General features: G+C 41.3%; 1 protein-coding gene across 4 annotated transcripts in view; it reads right to left on the minus strand.

The window, feature by feature from the left end:
- Positions 1-5,174: 5,174 nt before the first annotated feature.
- tbl1xr1 (TBL1X receptor 1) overlaps positions 5,175-16,363 on the minus strand; it is a 101,314-nt gene continuing 90,125 nt past the window's right edge. For all 4 annotated transcript variants that reach the window (XM_033031277.1, XM_033031274.1, XM_033031276.1 and 1 more), the window contains 4 exons: positions 15,171-15,298; positions 13,663-13,828; positions 12,775-12,876; positions 5,175-8,821 (listed from right to left, as the gene is read on the minus strand). In XM_033031277.1, the coding sequence (XP_032887168.1) occupies positions 8,795-8,821; positions 12,775-12,876; positions 13,663-13,828; positions 15,171-15,298 (423 nt within the window). In that variant the 3' untranslated portion in view covers positions 5,175-8,794. The remainder of the gene's footprint in view (positions 8,822-12,774; positions 12,877-13,662; positions 13,829-15,170; positions 15,299-16,363) is intronic.

Consider the following 16,363-nt stretch of genomic DNA (forward strand, 5'->3'; position numbering starts at 1 on the left):
GTTTCCCCCACATATACACAGCTAAAAAATAATAAAACTTGAATCAAACATACATTTAACAAGACAAAAGTTTAAAAAAACAGACGGACTGCAGTTGAGCCTCTGCCATTAGGCACCGCCACGCCACAAACCATCACAGTAATCAAATGTTTATGATGTATAAGCCACTCAAATAATTGCCAAAATTACGTGGAGTAAGAAGCTGACTTCCATAGCAATATTAACGTTAGCTGTAAACATTTAATTATTCTTGATCATCATGATTAACCTATCCACTACTGAGAACAATGTCTACCCTGAATTAACAATTAATGTTACATTATTTCCAGTTCTTTAATTAGAATACAAAAGTTGTGCCAATAGTGTCAAGCAGCTGCATTTCAATACTTTACAGAACACCAATTTTGTAGAACGATGCAGTCTACATGAATATCCTACAGTGTAGACATTGATTCCTTCAGTCATTATTACATCTCTGTAATTGGCAACATTTCCATTATTCAGAATATTTCCATCCAATTCTGGAAACTGCATCTCAGACTTCACAATATGGATGAATATAATGTCGCTTGTCAGTTAAGAGGCAAGGTTAGCTGTTGTCAAAGTGGAAGACATGAGAAAACCTGGAGACAGGATCGTGGGTAATCAATTTTAACAAGGTGGCACGATGCTCTTGGTTATGAAAGGCAGAGACATCATCATCTTATAACAAGATGAGGCAAGCACACAAAGCGATCCAGATCATTAAGCAACAGTGGAACGGGTCGTTAAACGCAACACAGCAAACAAAATTCTGCAAATGCATCAGAGGTCAGACAACATCACCCACATCTCTTCAAATGAAAACCTGCTCATCCCAGGGACTCAAGAGATTTCGCTGCGGTTATTCTCGAAGCGGAGACCAACATTATATCAAACATTTACTAATTAAAGTTCTTTCTAAAGGCTGATACAATTTAGGCAAGACTTTCTTCACTGTATTCCAACACTTGCAATGAACTCACTCCACTATTAATGGATAGGACCAGTTTGGAGGGATATGGGCAGGCAGGTGGGACTAGTGTGGCTGGGACATGTTGGCCGGTGTGGGCAAGTTGGGCCGAAGGGCCTGTTACCACGCTGTATCACTCTATAATGTCCTCATTGATTGTTGCACCTAGATTTTGCTTTGGGTGTCTCATGAACAGGTACATGAGTGGGTGAGCAGTGGCTTGATTCCATACTGAATGTCTCATTGACTGTTATTAATGCAGGCAAAAAAAATATGGTTCAGAGAATCCTCTTTTGCAAAATCAAGAAGTAAGAAATTGGGACTGAAAGTTAAAATAAAGGAGAGTACACAGTCAGGAAGCGAGTACACAGTCAGGAAGCAACTGCAGAGAGAGAAAATGAGTCAACCCTGAAGGACCATTCATTTACTATCGCTGAACTAGTACCGAGATCATATTTTCTGCATAACTTAATTTCTGAGAAACTGATTGAATCAAACATAACTGGGTTTTCAGAAGGCATTTAAAATAAAGGGAAAAAAGCGACATGCAATGAATGAAAAGTAGCTGAAAGCTGACCAATAAAACTAAAAGCAAAGTAATAACTGGATGTGTGCGTTTGATCTGTGGGAAGTGGTGGGTGGGAAAACAGATGTGGATAAGTAATTTCATTGTTCAAGGACTCTTTTGGTGCCGTCTGGTGTTAACATTTAAGTGATAATGTTATAAATGGAAAAAACACGTCCTGCTGTGCTAAAACACAAGGAATCAAGCGCAGAAAAATGGTTTGTCATCAGAAATGATTTTTTAAAAAGGACAATGCATTTGTGATCATAAACAAAGAAAGACAAATACATGTAATTATTAATCTTGCGGTAAAATAATACAATTATCACCTATAGGCAATGAAGATATCCAACAGCAAGTGGGCATCTGAACATTTTAAACTAAATATTGAGACCTCTTATGCATAAATGTAGCTTAAAAGTCAAAGAAGAAAAATGGCAACAAACATATAGATTGTCTAAAATATCAATTGAGCTAAATACAGGTGATTTTCCAGCACCCTCGCTTCCAGAGGCTTTCCGGATTATCTGGTTTGGCCGGACCAACAGAGGTCACGGCCTCCGGGAGTCCAATGTTACCGGAACGTTCCGTCCAGCCCGCTGAGAGGCCGAGATAGCGGCCCGCAAAATCGGCCTCGGAAGTCGACTGTGGGAACGGATCTGCCGGTTCTGCCACGGGACAAATTCGTCTCACCGTGGAAGTCCCGATGAGGTCGAGATTGGCCGCCTCACCCAGCCTGGGCGCCACATTGTCGGGGGTACTTCCGGGAGGGGAGGTAGGGGGGAGGTTCAGGTGCACTGTCGTAATTTTGTCTGGATTAAAGGAGGTGCTGAACCACCAGTTGCTGGAAAATCAGTGGTGGGTCTGTAATAAATTGGACCAGAACAAGAATCCGCTACAAATAGGTAGGAAATTGTGAAATCTTTCAAATAATCACAAATGTGCAGATTTGAGTAATTAATCAGATATACTCCACTGATTGGATTGCCCGACTTAGGCAAGACGTATAAATTTAAGAATGTTCACAATAAACACACCTCTCTATTGCTTCAATTACTGTAATTAGATTGTGCCCATTAAAATTATATTTGTTGCTTTACTTCCAAACTCTGTCTCCAAGTGGTGAAAGTTCCAATAGTTGTTTTATGTATAACACTAATAAAATGAGTACAATCTTTCTGTTGGTACATGCATCGTTTGTGAATGATGTTGAGGTAAACAACCCAATAGGTGTTAAAGCCATTTACTATAAGTGGGATGAATCTATAAATGCTAAAAATGCTCTGCAGGAACTTCCATTGTTCCGGCTGGCAGCTGTCTGCCGGAGCGGCACGATGGCACAGCGGTAGAGTCACTGCCTTACTGTGCTTACAGCACCAGAGACGCAGGTTAGGTCCTGACGACGGGCGCTGTCTGTACAGAGTTTGTACGTTCTCCCCGTGACCGCGTGGGTTTTCTCGGAGATCTTCGGTTTCCACCCACACTCCAAAGATGTACAGGTTTGTAGGTTAATTGGCTTTGTATAAATGTAAATTGTCCCTAGTGTGTGTAGCATAGTGTTAATGTGCAGGGATCGCTGGGTTGTGCGGACTCGGTGGGCCGAAGGCTGTATCTCTAAACTAAACTAAGTTGAGAGCTGCCACATCTTTGCTACTACAGATTAAGAGAAGTGGGCTCACCACAAGAGTAGTGACAAGGCGGTCACATAAGCTGCATGTAGGTTAGTGTGAAGGCCATCAGCACCCTTTCCCCCTCAACCATCATCACATACACACGGCTCACCACTGCCGAGCACACTATATCTGCTGTACATTTCACATTGATGTCCAAGTGGGGACGCTTTAATTCACATTTCCTTCGTTTGATTTCTATCGGGAATTGAATTGTGATGTTTAGATTTAATACAGGCACAATTATTCATTAAGATACGTAGTCCAAAAATCTTCACTGAAAAATATATTGCAGTGATTTAAACTAATGGCTGCAAAAGCAATCGAATTTCTGCAACATTAGGTAGCGATGTTACAATACCTACCTTCAGCGGCGCTGCAGTTCTGCCACTGGTCGTGTGCGCAACTTTGGCGCCTTTGGGAGGGGGGGGGGGGCGGGGGATTAAAATGCCGTTTTCTCCTGCCTGTCCAAGGCGGATTTCCTCAGGCTGCCAGCTGATGCAGAAAAATCGTTCCGACTTCTCGGAAGTTAAAAAAATTAAATAGATAAATAAATAAATATTAAAAAAGAAATCGCTGGACAATTTAATCGCTGGAGTAAAATAAAAAGCTACTTCTAACGCCCTCAACGCCTACAATTGGATAGGTCTCAAGTAGGGGACAAAACACGGGGTAAATCGTTTATTTTACATATAAACTTGCTTCTTAGGATGACTTCAATCAAAATTTCCTTGGCGAAAATGTGACCCCATATGAACCGGCAGTGTTTTTCCTGCCGATATGGGGTTCAAATTCACCGCAACCGCAACGTTCCAATTGATCACGTTCCACATAAACCCACTCGCAAGATTATTTAAATGCCCATTAATTTACGGGAATTAAACATTAAATTCCTTCCATTTAGCCTATAAATTCATGATAATGAGATTGTAAAATCATGTTATATTGTGAATTATTGTGTGAATGTTATTTGAACAGTTAGGCCATTTAAAAATGTTAACCTCTTCTTAAGAAATGGATAGATATTTAGATCTAGTAATTGAATTTTGTAATTAGGTAACTAACTAATTATATGCTTTAATTTCAGGTCATCCAAGTAAGATTGGTTCATATTTGTTTCCGAATGTTTCAATCTATAATAATTGAAAATTTCATTCAGTTCTCTTAATTTTTAAGTAAGTTATGGGCTTTTGACTGTCCTTGATCACAACTTTTGAGTTAAGTCAATGGAAAAGCAATAGGGAACAAGATGCTAATTTCCGAGTATGAAAATGGCCATAACCTTTTAAATACTGAAGATATGAAAGTGAATTAGGTGTCAAATTAAACTTCTTTTTATGCTTGATCTGATGGGATAAATAGCAAACTTGATTTTTTAAATCTCAACATTTTGTAACATTGCTACATTATGTTTGCTGCAGAGACTTAACACTTAATTTTCATACCATGGTTACCTTCTGGAAAATTCTCTTGTGCACAGAATAGTGTAAATGCTTTTCAATTGCATGCTGTTGTTCCAATCTCGATGGGTAAGGTGACGTGGATATTATCACATGCGCGAGGAACGCCAGCACAATCATCAACCATGCGAACGTGGACCATGCCTGCCGTATCTCTAGTCCACTCACGTATGGACATGAGGAAATGGCCACTACAACATTAGAAGATGCGTTAAATGGATTTTGTGCATCGCTTTGCGTAATAACTAAAACCAGTCCATTTCTAAAGTTTAACCACTGTAATATTGAAGCTTATTACAATAAATATTCCAAAATTGTTGATAATTTCTTACCTGGAAGCAGCACCATTAGCATGTCAATGCACCGTGCAATCAGCCCTGTCCAGGTAATGCCTGTGAGAAAGTGCTTTCAATCAATGCTTTGGCTGACTGTTGTTTCTGGATTTTCCCGTTGCTCAGAGAAGAGGCCAGAAAAAAACCCATCAAGAATTGACTGAACCATGTTTTTTTAATTTTTTTTTTCTCTCCAAAATAGATTTCCTCAGTTGTCACTTCACACAATGTGGGTTGTCGTGAGTCATATAGAATTTTTCAAAATTGCTTACGTGGGTATAAAGAATCACTTTACACCATGCTTACTTACACAAAATGTTTTTCTATTGGTTTAAGTATTTGGTTGATAGCATAAAAGGTGCGCAGCAGGCTGGTTGACATTTCACGGGTCCTCATACTAATCTGTCAGCACATTTAGAGCCTCAAATTAAAATTCACACATCTTCTATAATTCCTTAGGGGGGGGCTAGGAATACAGTCAACAATTAAATTACTGTAATTAACTTTTAACATACAAGAGTTGACTTTAATTATGCTAAATGTGAAGCCAGACATACAAAGTCCAAAACAACAACAATAATGTAATATCAAAATATATTTTATTCTGGACCTAATTTGGATCTGATGCAAATTATGGTTGTCAGATCAATACGATGCAAAGGGAAGCTGAAACAGAAGATGTGCCTTGGCGGTGACAGTGGGGGGTGTGGAGAGGCTGGAGGAGTGGGAAGGTGAGAGGGAAAATCATTGATGTAATGGTGGAACCTAAGTACATCATCAGGTGATATTTACATGGTCCAGGACAGTATGGTACATCAAAAAATCAGTCTTTTTTTTTTAAAACAGGTACAAATAAAAACAGAACAATAAAGAGTCCAAAGAGTAGAAAAAAACTTTCATGGCCTGGTTTACAGGTTCACAATTTTTTTTTAAATTTGAATTTGTGAGATCTGTAGAAATGATGCAGACGTGTAAATCCAGTGCTTGAGTCTCAGCATTATCCCCTGAAATCATGACCTAAGTTCGCCACTCTTAAAGCACTGAATGCATCGAATGCTGTCTTTACCGACCTAAACACCGCACTTGCTTCAACTATCTAGTCTCATTTGCAGCCCATCCTAAAACAGCACTTGCAAAAAGATACAAATGAGCAACAGTTATAACAGTATATGTTGGTTTGACAAAGGGGAGCCATTTTTAATTCATAGCAAATGTACGATAATTTCCAATAGTACGTATCTTATGTGTGATGATTACTAGTTTTAGGTAGTTCAAACAACACTGTACGCTAAACTGTCATTATTTTGGTGCCTTGAGTTTCCCCAAAGTCGTAGATATAGATCGGACCCTTAAATCAGTGAAGTCTGTATACCACAACAAATCGTAATAACAAATGTGCGTGTCAAAATTAAAAATGCTGCCATCTATTCAACAGCCAACTAATGACAAATACCAATTCTGATAAACCCCCATCGTCAGATGACTGCTGTCCCATTTTGTTTAATGGCCAAACCTGACTAGCTAACTACCAAGCTTTTTGGACTTTCCAATCAGTTAGGTTTTAAAAACAAACAGAACTAAACTTACAAATCCACCCTCAATTGAATTATTAAACTGTAACCAGAAAGCTACCTGTCCGTTTAAAAACAAACGCGTCAGGCCTGTTTACCACCGTACTTGTCAGCCCTCAATGAATGATGAATGCTCTTTAAAACATTTAGATGAGAGCTTTTAACTTCTTAATTAAGAGACCAGGGCAGGATCATTCAAGTATATTTGCTTTCAATTATCAATTGTAAATGCCTCATGCATTATGTTTAGTGGAAGGAGGGAAATACAAAAACATGGTAATTTAACTACGACTTTGCAATAAACCGACAAAAGGAGTTTGCGAGAATGATAAAACCAGTCTTCATTCATCATCTAAATGTGAAGCAACCTACAAAAAAGGCCAGTAAATAAAAGAAACAATGGGCTTCTGTGTTACAAATGTGTAAAGCTGCCTAATCATTTATCTACCTTTGATAAATCAACTGATAAATGTCTGAGCCATTCTGAAGATACTGGCCATTTTTAGAAGTGCACAGATACTTATAAATTTCCGCATGAACACCAGCTATGTGATTTTTCCAAGTCAGCTATGATCAATTGTATCGACAGACGTCTTCAATGTCAAACAAAATCTACCATTGCTGTAAAAATTCTTCTTTGTCACGTTTCATCTTTCAAAAAAAAAAGTAACTAGCCTTGCACTTTTATTGAGCAGGAAACCAAACCAAGTTTGAAGAGGTGTTATAAAGCCTTTGCAACAGTGTTCACTGACCTGTTGCTGCATGGGATATGGGGAAATAGAAGAATACGTTTGTTAAACTAACATCTTACAATGCATTAAATCCAAGAATTTGAAACCTCAAACGTCTTTTCTTCATGTGAAAAAGTAATTGGGCGTCTTGTAGCAGAAATATTTATTTAACCACTTCATCATCTGAAGAAGGGTCCCTGAGGTTTAAAAGCTCAGATATGCTTTACTTTATAGTATAATATACTTTTATTCTAAAAAGAAGCTATTGCAACTATATTACCTGTACTTCACTGAATAACCCAGCAAGTGCAAGTACTTTAGAGGGCTGATCCGAGATTAACAACCCATGTGTAAAACATGAGCACCAAGAAAAGAGAATTAAAGCAAAGTCAACCCTTACCTTAGCAATAACATAAAAATTATGCCTGCTCGATTTCTGCTCGGTGACAGAGGGGCTTACCACCTCATTGCACTGGATACATTTTAAAAACATTGCTTACGAGATATCAGTCTTAATACTGGAACCTTGCTGTGAAATTTGTGCCTGTAGTTCTACCAAAGAATAAGTAGACCGACAGCAATAATTCTCTATCCAGAAAAGTTATCTTCCAAAATTCTATAAGCTGCTCTATCAATAGTGCACAATCCAACCATATACAAACTATGGTCTTAAAGCAAATGGATGCATTCCTGCATCAATTCTTTCTTTGTGCCCATTTGTTTAATTCTCATAAATCGGCAGAAAAACGTCCCCATTGAGAAACTACTACATTTAGCCACATCACCTGTATAAACCACTGCTTGTTATCTATGACTGATGTACAATGAAACTAAGTTTAGACTGAGTTTTGGAGCGGTTTTACATTTCCCCACGTTAGTTTGTGAGCCACAAAATGTACCAAAAAACATACTAAATACACTGTCATTCTGTTTATAGTATCCATAAAAAAGTTTTTTTCTAAGTGTGTTAAGTGTCAGTAGGAAAAAAAATAAACAAGATACAGTCACTCTTACATCATGCAACTGTAAACTAAAGTGAAAAAACAATGTTTAAAACAAGGGAACAAAGTATTTGCTGCTGATTTCAAGAAGCTGACATGTCTGCACACAAATCTGCTGAACTGCTGACAAGATAACTCATTCTGCTTAGACTCTGGACCAAAAAATAACATTTTTGTCCTTGGATATTATCTTCCCATTTTGGTACACGTATGGTCTCATGTCAAGTCTGTTTCAAGTTGTTTTAACTCTTCAAGAAAGATTGCCTTTCCTTTGTGGGTGGAACTTCCAGCATTAAGCAGTCAGGGTACTCTTTACATCAGGGCTCCGTTGTCCTGGCTTTTGCATTCTGACTTGTTTTGGCTGTAGTGGACTGGCCATGGTTCAAGTGAGACTGTAGCAGTGCATGGGGCAGGGACAGTCATTTTGGCTATGTACACATTCATTGTCGGTCCATGGCTTCCAGCTAGCAGCGCTATTTCCGCAGATCTAACACACAAACCTTGGAGAGAGAGAAAAATGAAACATCACTTGGCTGTATTTATTAAATTTTCCATGTTTGCTATTTAGTTTAGTTTGGAGATACAGCATTGAAACAAACCCTTTGGCCCACCAAGTGCACGCCGACCATTGATCACCCGATCACACAAGTTCTATGTTATCCCACTTCCACTCCCTACACACCAGGGGCAACTTACAGAGGACAATTATCTACAAACCCAAACCACCTAAAGTATTGCTCTAAATCATTGTGATGACTACTTAAAGGTTATCTTGAGCGCATTGTTCAGAATTTTCTTTTGCACAAATGCACTTGCTTGCAAAGTTTAGGAAGGCAATGAAATTGTGTAGGAATTAGTTGAATGGAGAATTAGCGACGGCTTGCAAGGATTCAGTTACATGGGTAAGCTATTACATTTAAGGCAGGAGGGAATTGCTTGCTATTGCAGATCAGCAGGATCAGATGTAATCAGTGAGTTCAGCATGGTGTTGGATAGCATAAATGTCAGCAATGGTTTGCAGCATACAATGCTGGCTAGCCTAAAAAGTAAACAAGTCTGGAGCAGATTTTGGCGAGAATGAGTCTCAGAGGCAGACAGATTGAAAGCGCCCAGTTTATGTCATATGCATGTTGTATGGACAGTGTCTATCTTTGGTGTGGACAGGCATCTGCAGTTCCTTCCTACGCTGTATAATAGCAATGTTGAATTTAGTTTATTGAGATACATACTCTATGTTAGCTTTAGTCACAGGCAGCATAGTATACTGCCTCTGTCAAGAAGGGGGAGGGGAACACCGTCGATCCTCACTACGGGTGCTGTTTGTACTTTCTCCCTGTAACGCCGTGGTTTTTCACGGACTCGGTGGGCCGAAGGGCCTGTTTCCGCGCTGTATCTCTAAGCTGAACTAAACCAGGCACTTGTTTAATGGTTAATGCAATCCCTCCACTTCCAAACAGCAAGGAGCTGTTGAAAATTAGCCAGGGCAACAAAATTGTCCCGATGACATAGCTGGTTCTCAACTTTGATGGAATAGCTCAGAAATTAAATATTTTATTTATTTAATGCAAACGAAAGACTTTTCAAAGTAATCAGAAAAGACCACAGGTGGTGATAATTTGTGCATCGGGTTCTTGTGTGGTTTACATAACATCTTGTTCAGATCCAGAGTATGTGCCCGTAATGATTTAAGTATCTAACCTTGATCCCCAAGGTTAGACACTTTTGATTTCCCACGATGGATTGTAGCTTTAGTTGAGCAAGTCATTAGAAGTTTCAACAGTTTGCTACACATGTAATTAAAATGCCTCTGAACCCAGAGCCACTTCGCTGATTAAATTGCCAGCAAAATCAGTGCCGCACTCAGGGCTCGATGATTCATCTTTGACGCAGCTTTGCTTGTCACTGCCATTCCAATCGACTTAATGTAACATTTGCTGCAAATTTTGTATTGAACAGTTAAGCTAGCAAATTGGTTAAATACAAATCATTAAATTATCTGCAGCTCAGAGAGGGAGTTAACACTTACAAGCCCATTTTTGTTTAGCCAACAGGGTGGCCCAGCAGTAGGGTTGCTGCCTTACAGAGCCAGAGACTCGGGTTCGATCCTAACCACGGGTGCTGTGTGTACGGAGTTTGTACGTTCTCCCCGTGACCTGCGTGGGTTTTCTCCGGTATCTCCAGTTTCCTCCCACATTGCAAAGATGTACGGGTTTGTAGGCTAATTAAGTTGGTAAAATTGTAAATTGTCCCTGGTGTGTGTAGGATAGCATTATTGTACGGGGAGCGCTGGCCAGCAAGGACTCAGTGGACCAAAATGCTCGTTTCTGTGCTGTCTCTCTAAACTAAGCTAAACAGAAAATATGCTTAACATCTCTGTAAGTTATTTAGTTTAGTTTAAAAATGCAGCAAGGAAGCGGCTCTGCAGCCCACCGAATCCGTGCCAACCATTGATCACCCGATCTCGGCAGTTGTCCAACTTTTTCATCCACTCCCCACATACTAGGGCCAATTAACCTACAAACTCGCACGTCCCTGGTACATGGGAGGAAGCCAGAGGGCAGATTCGAACCCGATACTCTGGTGCTAAGAGGCATTGTGCCACCCTTAGGCAGCATCTGTTCAATAAGAATTTTGCACCAAATGTTACATTGATTGAATTGGTAGGGCAGTGAGAAGAGGGAGAAGAATCATCTATCCCTGAGATCTGCACTGATTTCACTTTAACACAAGGATAGAGTAACGGACAAGAGTCTTGCACCAGCTTGTAAGTTTACAAATGATTAGACACAGGGATTTGCAGATGCTGGAATTGTGGCCAAAAGAACACAAAGTGCTGGAGTGACTCAGCGGGTCAGGCAGCATCTCGGGAGAACATGGAGAGGCAACGTTTCACAGAGTGCTGGAGTAACTCAGCGGGTCAGGCAGCATCTCGGGAGAACATGGAGAGGCGACAGTTTCAAGTTGAGACCCTACTTCAGACTGGCGACGTTTCGGGATGGGAGACTTTTCCAGACTGTTCCCCAGATGTACTTCCTGACCCGCTGAGTTGCTTTAGCTCCTCACGTTTTTTTTAACACAATTCTTTACTTATGTCCAATAGTTTTGGAAGAAAGTGGCATAACAGAAATAATTATTGGCATTGCAGGCAAGCATGGAGGACAGAAATAGTAATCCAGCAAACAAATAGAATTGAGTTTGAAGCATCTCCAGATGGACCCCATGGGTAAGATGAATTCCAAAGGAGAGCACAATGCTTGCGTTGTTAGAGCCACATGTTCATGGTTAGGCAGAGGGTAATTCATCTGTGGGCCAATGTTGCTTGGCAAATTGCAAAGCAGAAAGAGCTTAAAGGTGGACAAAAATGCTGGACAAACTGAAATGCTGGAGAAATGTCTACCTTCGATTTTCCAGCATCTGCAGTTCCTTCATAAACAAAGAGTTTAAAGGAATCATTTTAATCTTACTGACAAAATGGATCGGGACCTCCCGTGCTAAAGTGGCAGCAGAGAGGCCTGGACAGAGCAACTGGGAGACAAGAATCATACAGCACAGAAACAGGACCTTCAGCCCAGCTCAACTCTGCCGACCAAAACATCCCATCTAAGCTAGTCTAACTTGCCTAGGTTTGGCCCATAGAAAGCAAGGCTTACCAGGGAATTATGCAAAACTAGCTTATATTAATTTGCACTAGCTTGACCGGCACGGTGGCGCAGCGGTAGAGTTGCTGCCTCACAGCGCCAGAGACCCGGGTTCGATCCTGACTACGGGTGCTGTCTGTACAGAGTTTGTACGTTTTCTGTGTGCTCTGGTTTTCTCCCACACTCCAAAGATGTACAGGTTTGTAGGTTAATTGGCTTTGGTATAATTGTAAATTGTTCCTAGTGTGTGTAGGATAGTGTTAGTGTGCGGTCGGCACGGACTCGGTGGGCCGAAAGGCCTGCTTTCGCGCTGCATCTCTAAACTAAACTATATTTAAACAAGTTTGCAAAAGAAAAAAAATACCGGACATTAAGTCAATAGGTGGAGACACGAGAGTGAACGTAAACATTCTCTGGTATTGCAACTGTGAGAAGGACTTTGACAGAGTTTACAATCTGTCCTCACTGGTGCACGATACTAAAGCACAGTGGAGCTGATTTGGAAAGCGGTGTTGAACTTCAGATGCAACAGTGACGATCACACTAGCTGGAGGGCAACATTACAGCTTGTCATATTACAGAAGCAATTCCCAGCGTGGACCAGAAATAGAAATCTGGGTTTGGAAGTAGTTGACAGAGGAATGCACAGAGGTATCGAAAGCTCATTATGAAGCTGATCTTAAAATTGTACGAGCACACAATTCTGCATCGAGAAAATGCATCCCCATTTTGGATTGATGTTTCAACAGTATATATTGAAAGTGAATTCTATATGAATTCAGCCAGCAGGCTTTCATGCCGTTTGTGATACTTACTGAACCATCCGATGCACTCGCACCCACTTTATCACCAGCTGCATTCCAACACACTTCAAAGATTCCTCCCGTTCCCCTGTAGCTATGGACAAGAGAGCCTGTCTGTAAACAAACACAAACATCTTCAATTACCAAAGGTGAGGCGACATCACAAATCTGAATAACATGCATTCGAACAGAGAACAGTACAGCACAGGAACAGGCCGTTCGGCCAATGTCCGTGCCGAACATGACGCCAAGACCAACTAATCTCCTCTGCCTCCACACCTCAGTTCTCTGCACATCCATGCCTACCTGTCTCTTCAATGCCACTATTCTAATTTTGTATTAACAGTTACAAATGTATTGTATGTACAAAATAGTACCCTGCATTCAGAGATATAATGAACCTGCACTGTAAAAGGAACGGTGAAAATATCCACGTTAATGGAAGCACAATAACCATCAACACTGAGGTAAATAATGCAGACATACACACATACGGGGGGGGGGGGGGGCGCTGAGAACTGAGGGGGGAAGGTGTCCATTGGGGGAAAAATGGTTCTTTGTAACTTTGTTGGCACCCTCTACCTGGTGACTCTTTGTATGCCTAGATATGCAAAACAAAGCTGCTCACTGGGATTTGTCATATGTGATAATAAAAGTATCTCAATCAATGTCAATCTCATACGTGAATGAATGAATGGATAAGTTTATGAATGAATAAGTTTATTGGCCAAGTATTCACATACAAGGAATTTGCCTTGGTGCTCTGCCCGCAAGTGACAACATGATATACAGTGACAGTTAGGAAGTGATTATTATTCTGCTATAAGAGCTTTCTGTGTTTCTATTCTGTACACAATGGGTGAGATTTTGTTAAAGATGGAATTTGACGACAGTAAATACCTGTGTATTCCAGATGTGAACACACTTGTCAAAGGAGCCGCTGGCCAGGTATCTTCCATCTGGGCTGAACGCTACACTGTATACAGGTTCCTGATGTTTGGTCAAAGTGTGGATGCAGATGCCCCGGTCCACGTCCCATAATCGTACAGTAGAATCAAACGATGCACTGTGGACAAATATCCCAAGTTGTTAGAGCACACGAAGACCACATCAGCAGCACCTATGACTCAGAGTCATCCAGCACAGAAACAGGCCCAGCTTACCCACATCGATCAAAGTGCCCCATCCACACTAATCCCACCTGCCCGCATTTGTCCCATATCCCTCTAAACCTTTCCTGCCCATGTACCTGTCCAAATGTCTTTTAAATGTTGTTATTGTACCTGCCTCAATGACCTCCTCTTACTTGTTCCACATACCCATCACCTTCTGTGTGAAAATATTGCCCCCCATGTCCCTATTAAATCTTCCTCCTTATCACCTTAATCTGTCTCCGCCAGTTCGTGAATTCTCCACTCTGGGTAAAAGGCTGTGCATATGCTCTATCTATTCCCCTCCCGACTTCTTTGGTCTTATGTCTGAAGATACCTCCGTTATAGTCTTCCCGTACTTCCTTTCATATTTGAAAAGCAATGGACAGATTTAAATAGTTTCACTTTTAATAAAACCCTCCATCTCTTGTTATCTCCAGCCGAGGATCAGAACGTCTCCAAAAGTAGCCACCCCCTCATCCCTCTACCCTGCAGCCAATGCCTCATATCTGGCACCCCAACCTCTGTTTCTGCACCTATCATTCCTCCGTTAAGATGCCCCCAAGTCCTCCCTCTTTGACTAATCTTTTTCTCGTCTATTCTAATGATTTCTTGTATAATTCAACATCAAATTTTGTTTGTCAATGCTCCGGTCTAGCACTATATCAGATTTTTCAATCTAAAAGGCATTGTGTACATGCAGATACAAGGAACTGCAGATGCGTGAATTTGGAGCAAAATACAAAGGTGCTGGAGGAACTCAATGGGTCAAGTAGGATCTGTGGAGGGAACAGCAACGTTTCAGGTAGGAACCTTATTCCATCCGTCTGCCAGTCAAATCCCTTTACCTGTATCCACTTGTCACTGAAGAGTCCCGGCCCGAAACATTGCCTGTCCATTCTCTCCAGAGATGCTGCCTGACCAGCTACGTTCCTCTAGCACTGTGATTTTCTCAAGATTCCAGCATCTTGTCTCCACCCATCAGCTGCCAGGTTTAGTCCCACCCCCACCTCTCTTCTCCAGCTTTACTTCCCCCGTCCTACAATCAGTGTGAAGAAGGGTCCCGACCTGACGTGTCATCTGTCCATTCCCACCAGGTGCTGCCTGACCCGCTGGGTTCCTCCAGCACTGTGTGTTTGGCACTATATTGATGCAAGTTATTTTTGCTCATCTGATAGCTTTGGATGCCCTTTGAGATGGAACATCAGAGAAATAGACCTACTTGGGTTTCTACTGACACTGGTTGTTTTCTCATACCTTGCTAACATAAGGTTGGCATTTGGATTGTTAGTACCAGGTCCTGTTGGACTCCACTTGATGGTGTAGATTTCCTTGTTGTGCGCTTGCAAATCATGGACACATGCATCCTGCTTCATGCTCCAAATCTAGACGACAACAGCATTGCATGAAAACATAGAACACTCCTCGCAAAATGTTTCCATGTGCTGCACTAAAGGGCCTGTCCCACTTACGTGACCTTTACAGGCGACTGCCGGCACCCGGCGACCACAAAGACGTTAGACTCTTTGGAGACCTATCACGACCATAGGAGACCTCTCACGACCATACTGTATGGTCGTGTGAGGTCTCCTATGGTCATGAGAGGTCACCTGCGACATGTCGCCAGGGGTCACCTGTATAGTCGCGAGAGGTCTCCTATGGTCTTGAGAAGTCCCCAAAGAGTCTTAGCGTCTTTCTCGTCGCCGCTGAATTTTCAACGTTGAAAATTTCGGCGACCTATGACGGGTGCCGGCAGTGGCCTGTAAAGATCGAGTAAGCGGGACAGGCCCATTACATGCTCAACACTGCAGTTAGATCTTTTATTCCATTTCTTTAAAAAGAGGAAAATCTACTGTAATAATTTGGACACATGTTTGTCCACTGGGTCTGACTCAAAGATGGTGCCGAGAATACAAGCACTAGTTTACAAAGGATAAATGCTTTGTGCATCAAATTTATCAGCATTGTGTAACAATGGGGTTCACTGCCAGACCCCGGTCAATAAAATGGCAAAGCAGTTGTCCATTATCCTAAGTGCTGGCATCCATTCAAAAAACTACTTTAAAAGATATTTTATGATAATTCTTACCAGCAATTACTTGGCTCTGGAAATTGCAACTGCAGAGGCATATATCAAGGCAGGACCTTTCACAGATCTTTAATGGATACACTTGATTGATCTCAAAGGATCATCACTAAAAATAACTGATTGCTATGACATAATGTTCCTCATTTGTTGTGGGGGTGACTTTAGCCAACGTTGCAATCTGACAATGGACCATGAAGAGCAGTTACTGGGCACGATGCTTCAACTCCAGGGAAGTCCATCTCCAGAAGCCGATGGGAGCCGTACGGTAAATCCGCAGCCAAGAACCCACAAGGGTGGACATGGAGCTCCATTGCTGGATGTCGTGCTGTTGCAGCTTTGACGCAATGATAGCACAAATATA

The sequence above is a fragment of the Amblyraja radiata genome, chromosome 13 (assembly GCF_010909765.2).
Source record: "Amblyraja radiata isolate CabotCenter1 chromosome 13, sAmbRad1.1.pri, whole genome shotgun sequence".
Classification (NCBI taxonomy): domain Eukaryota; kingdom Metazoa; phylum Chordata; class Chondrichthyes; order Rajiformes; family Rajidae; genus Amblyraja; species Amblyraja radiata.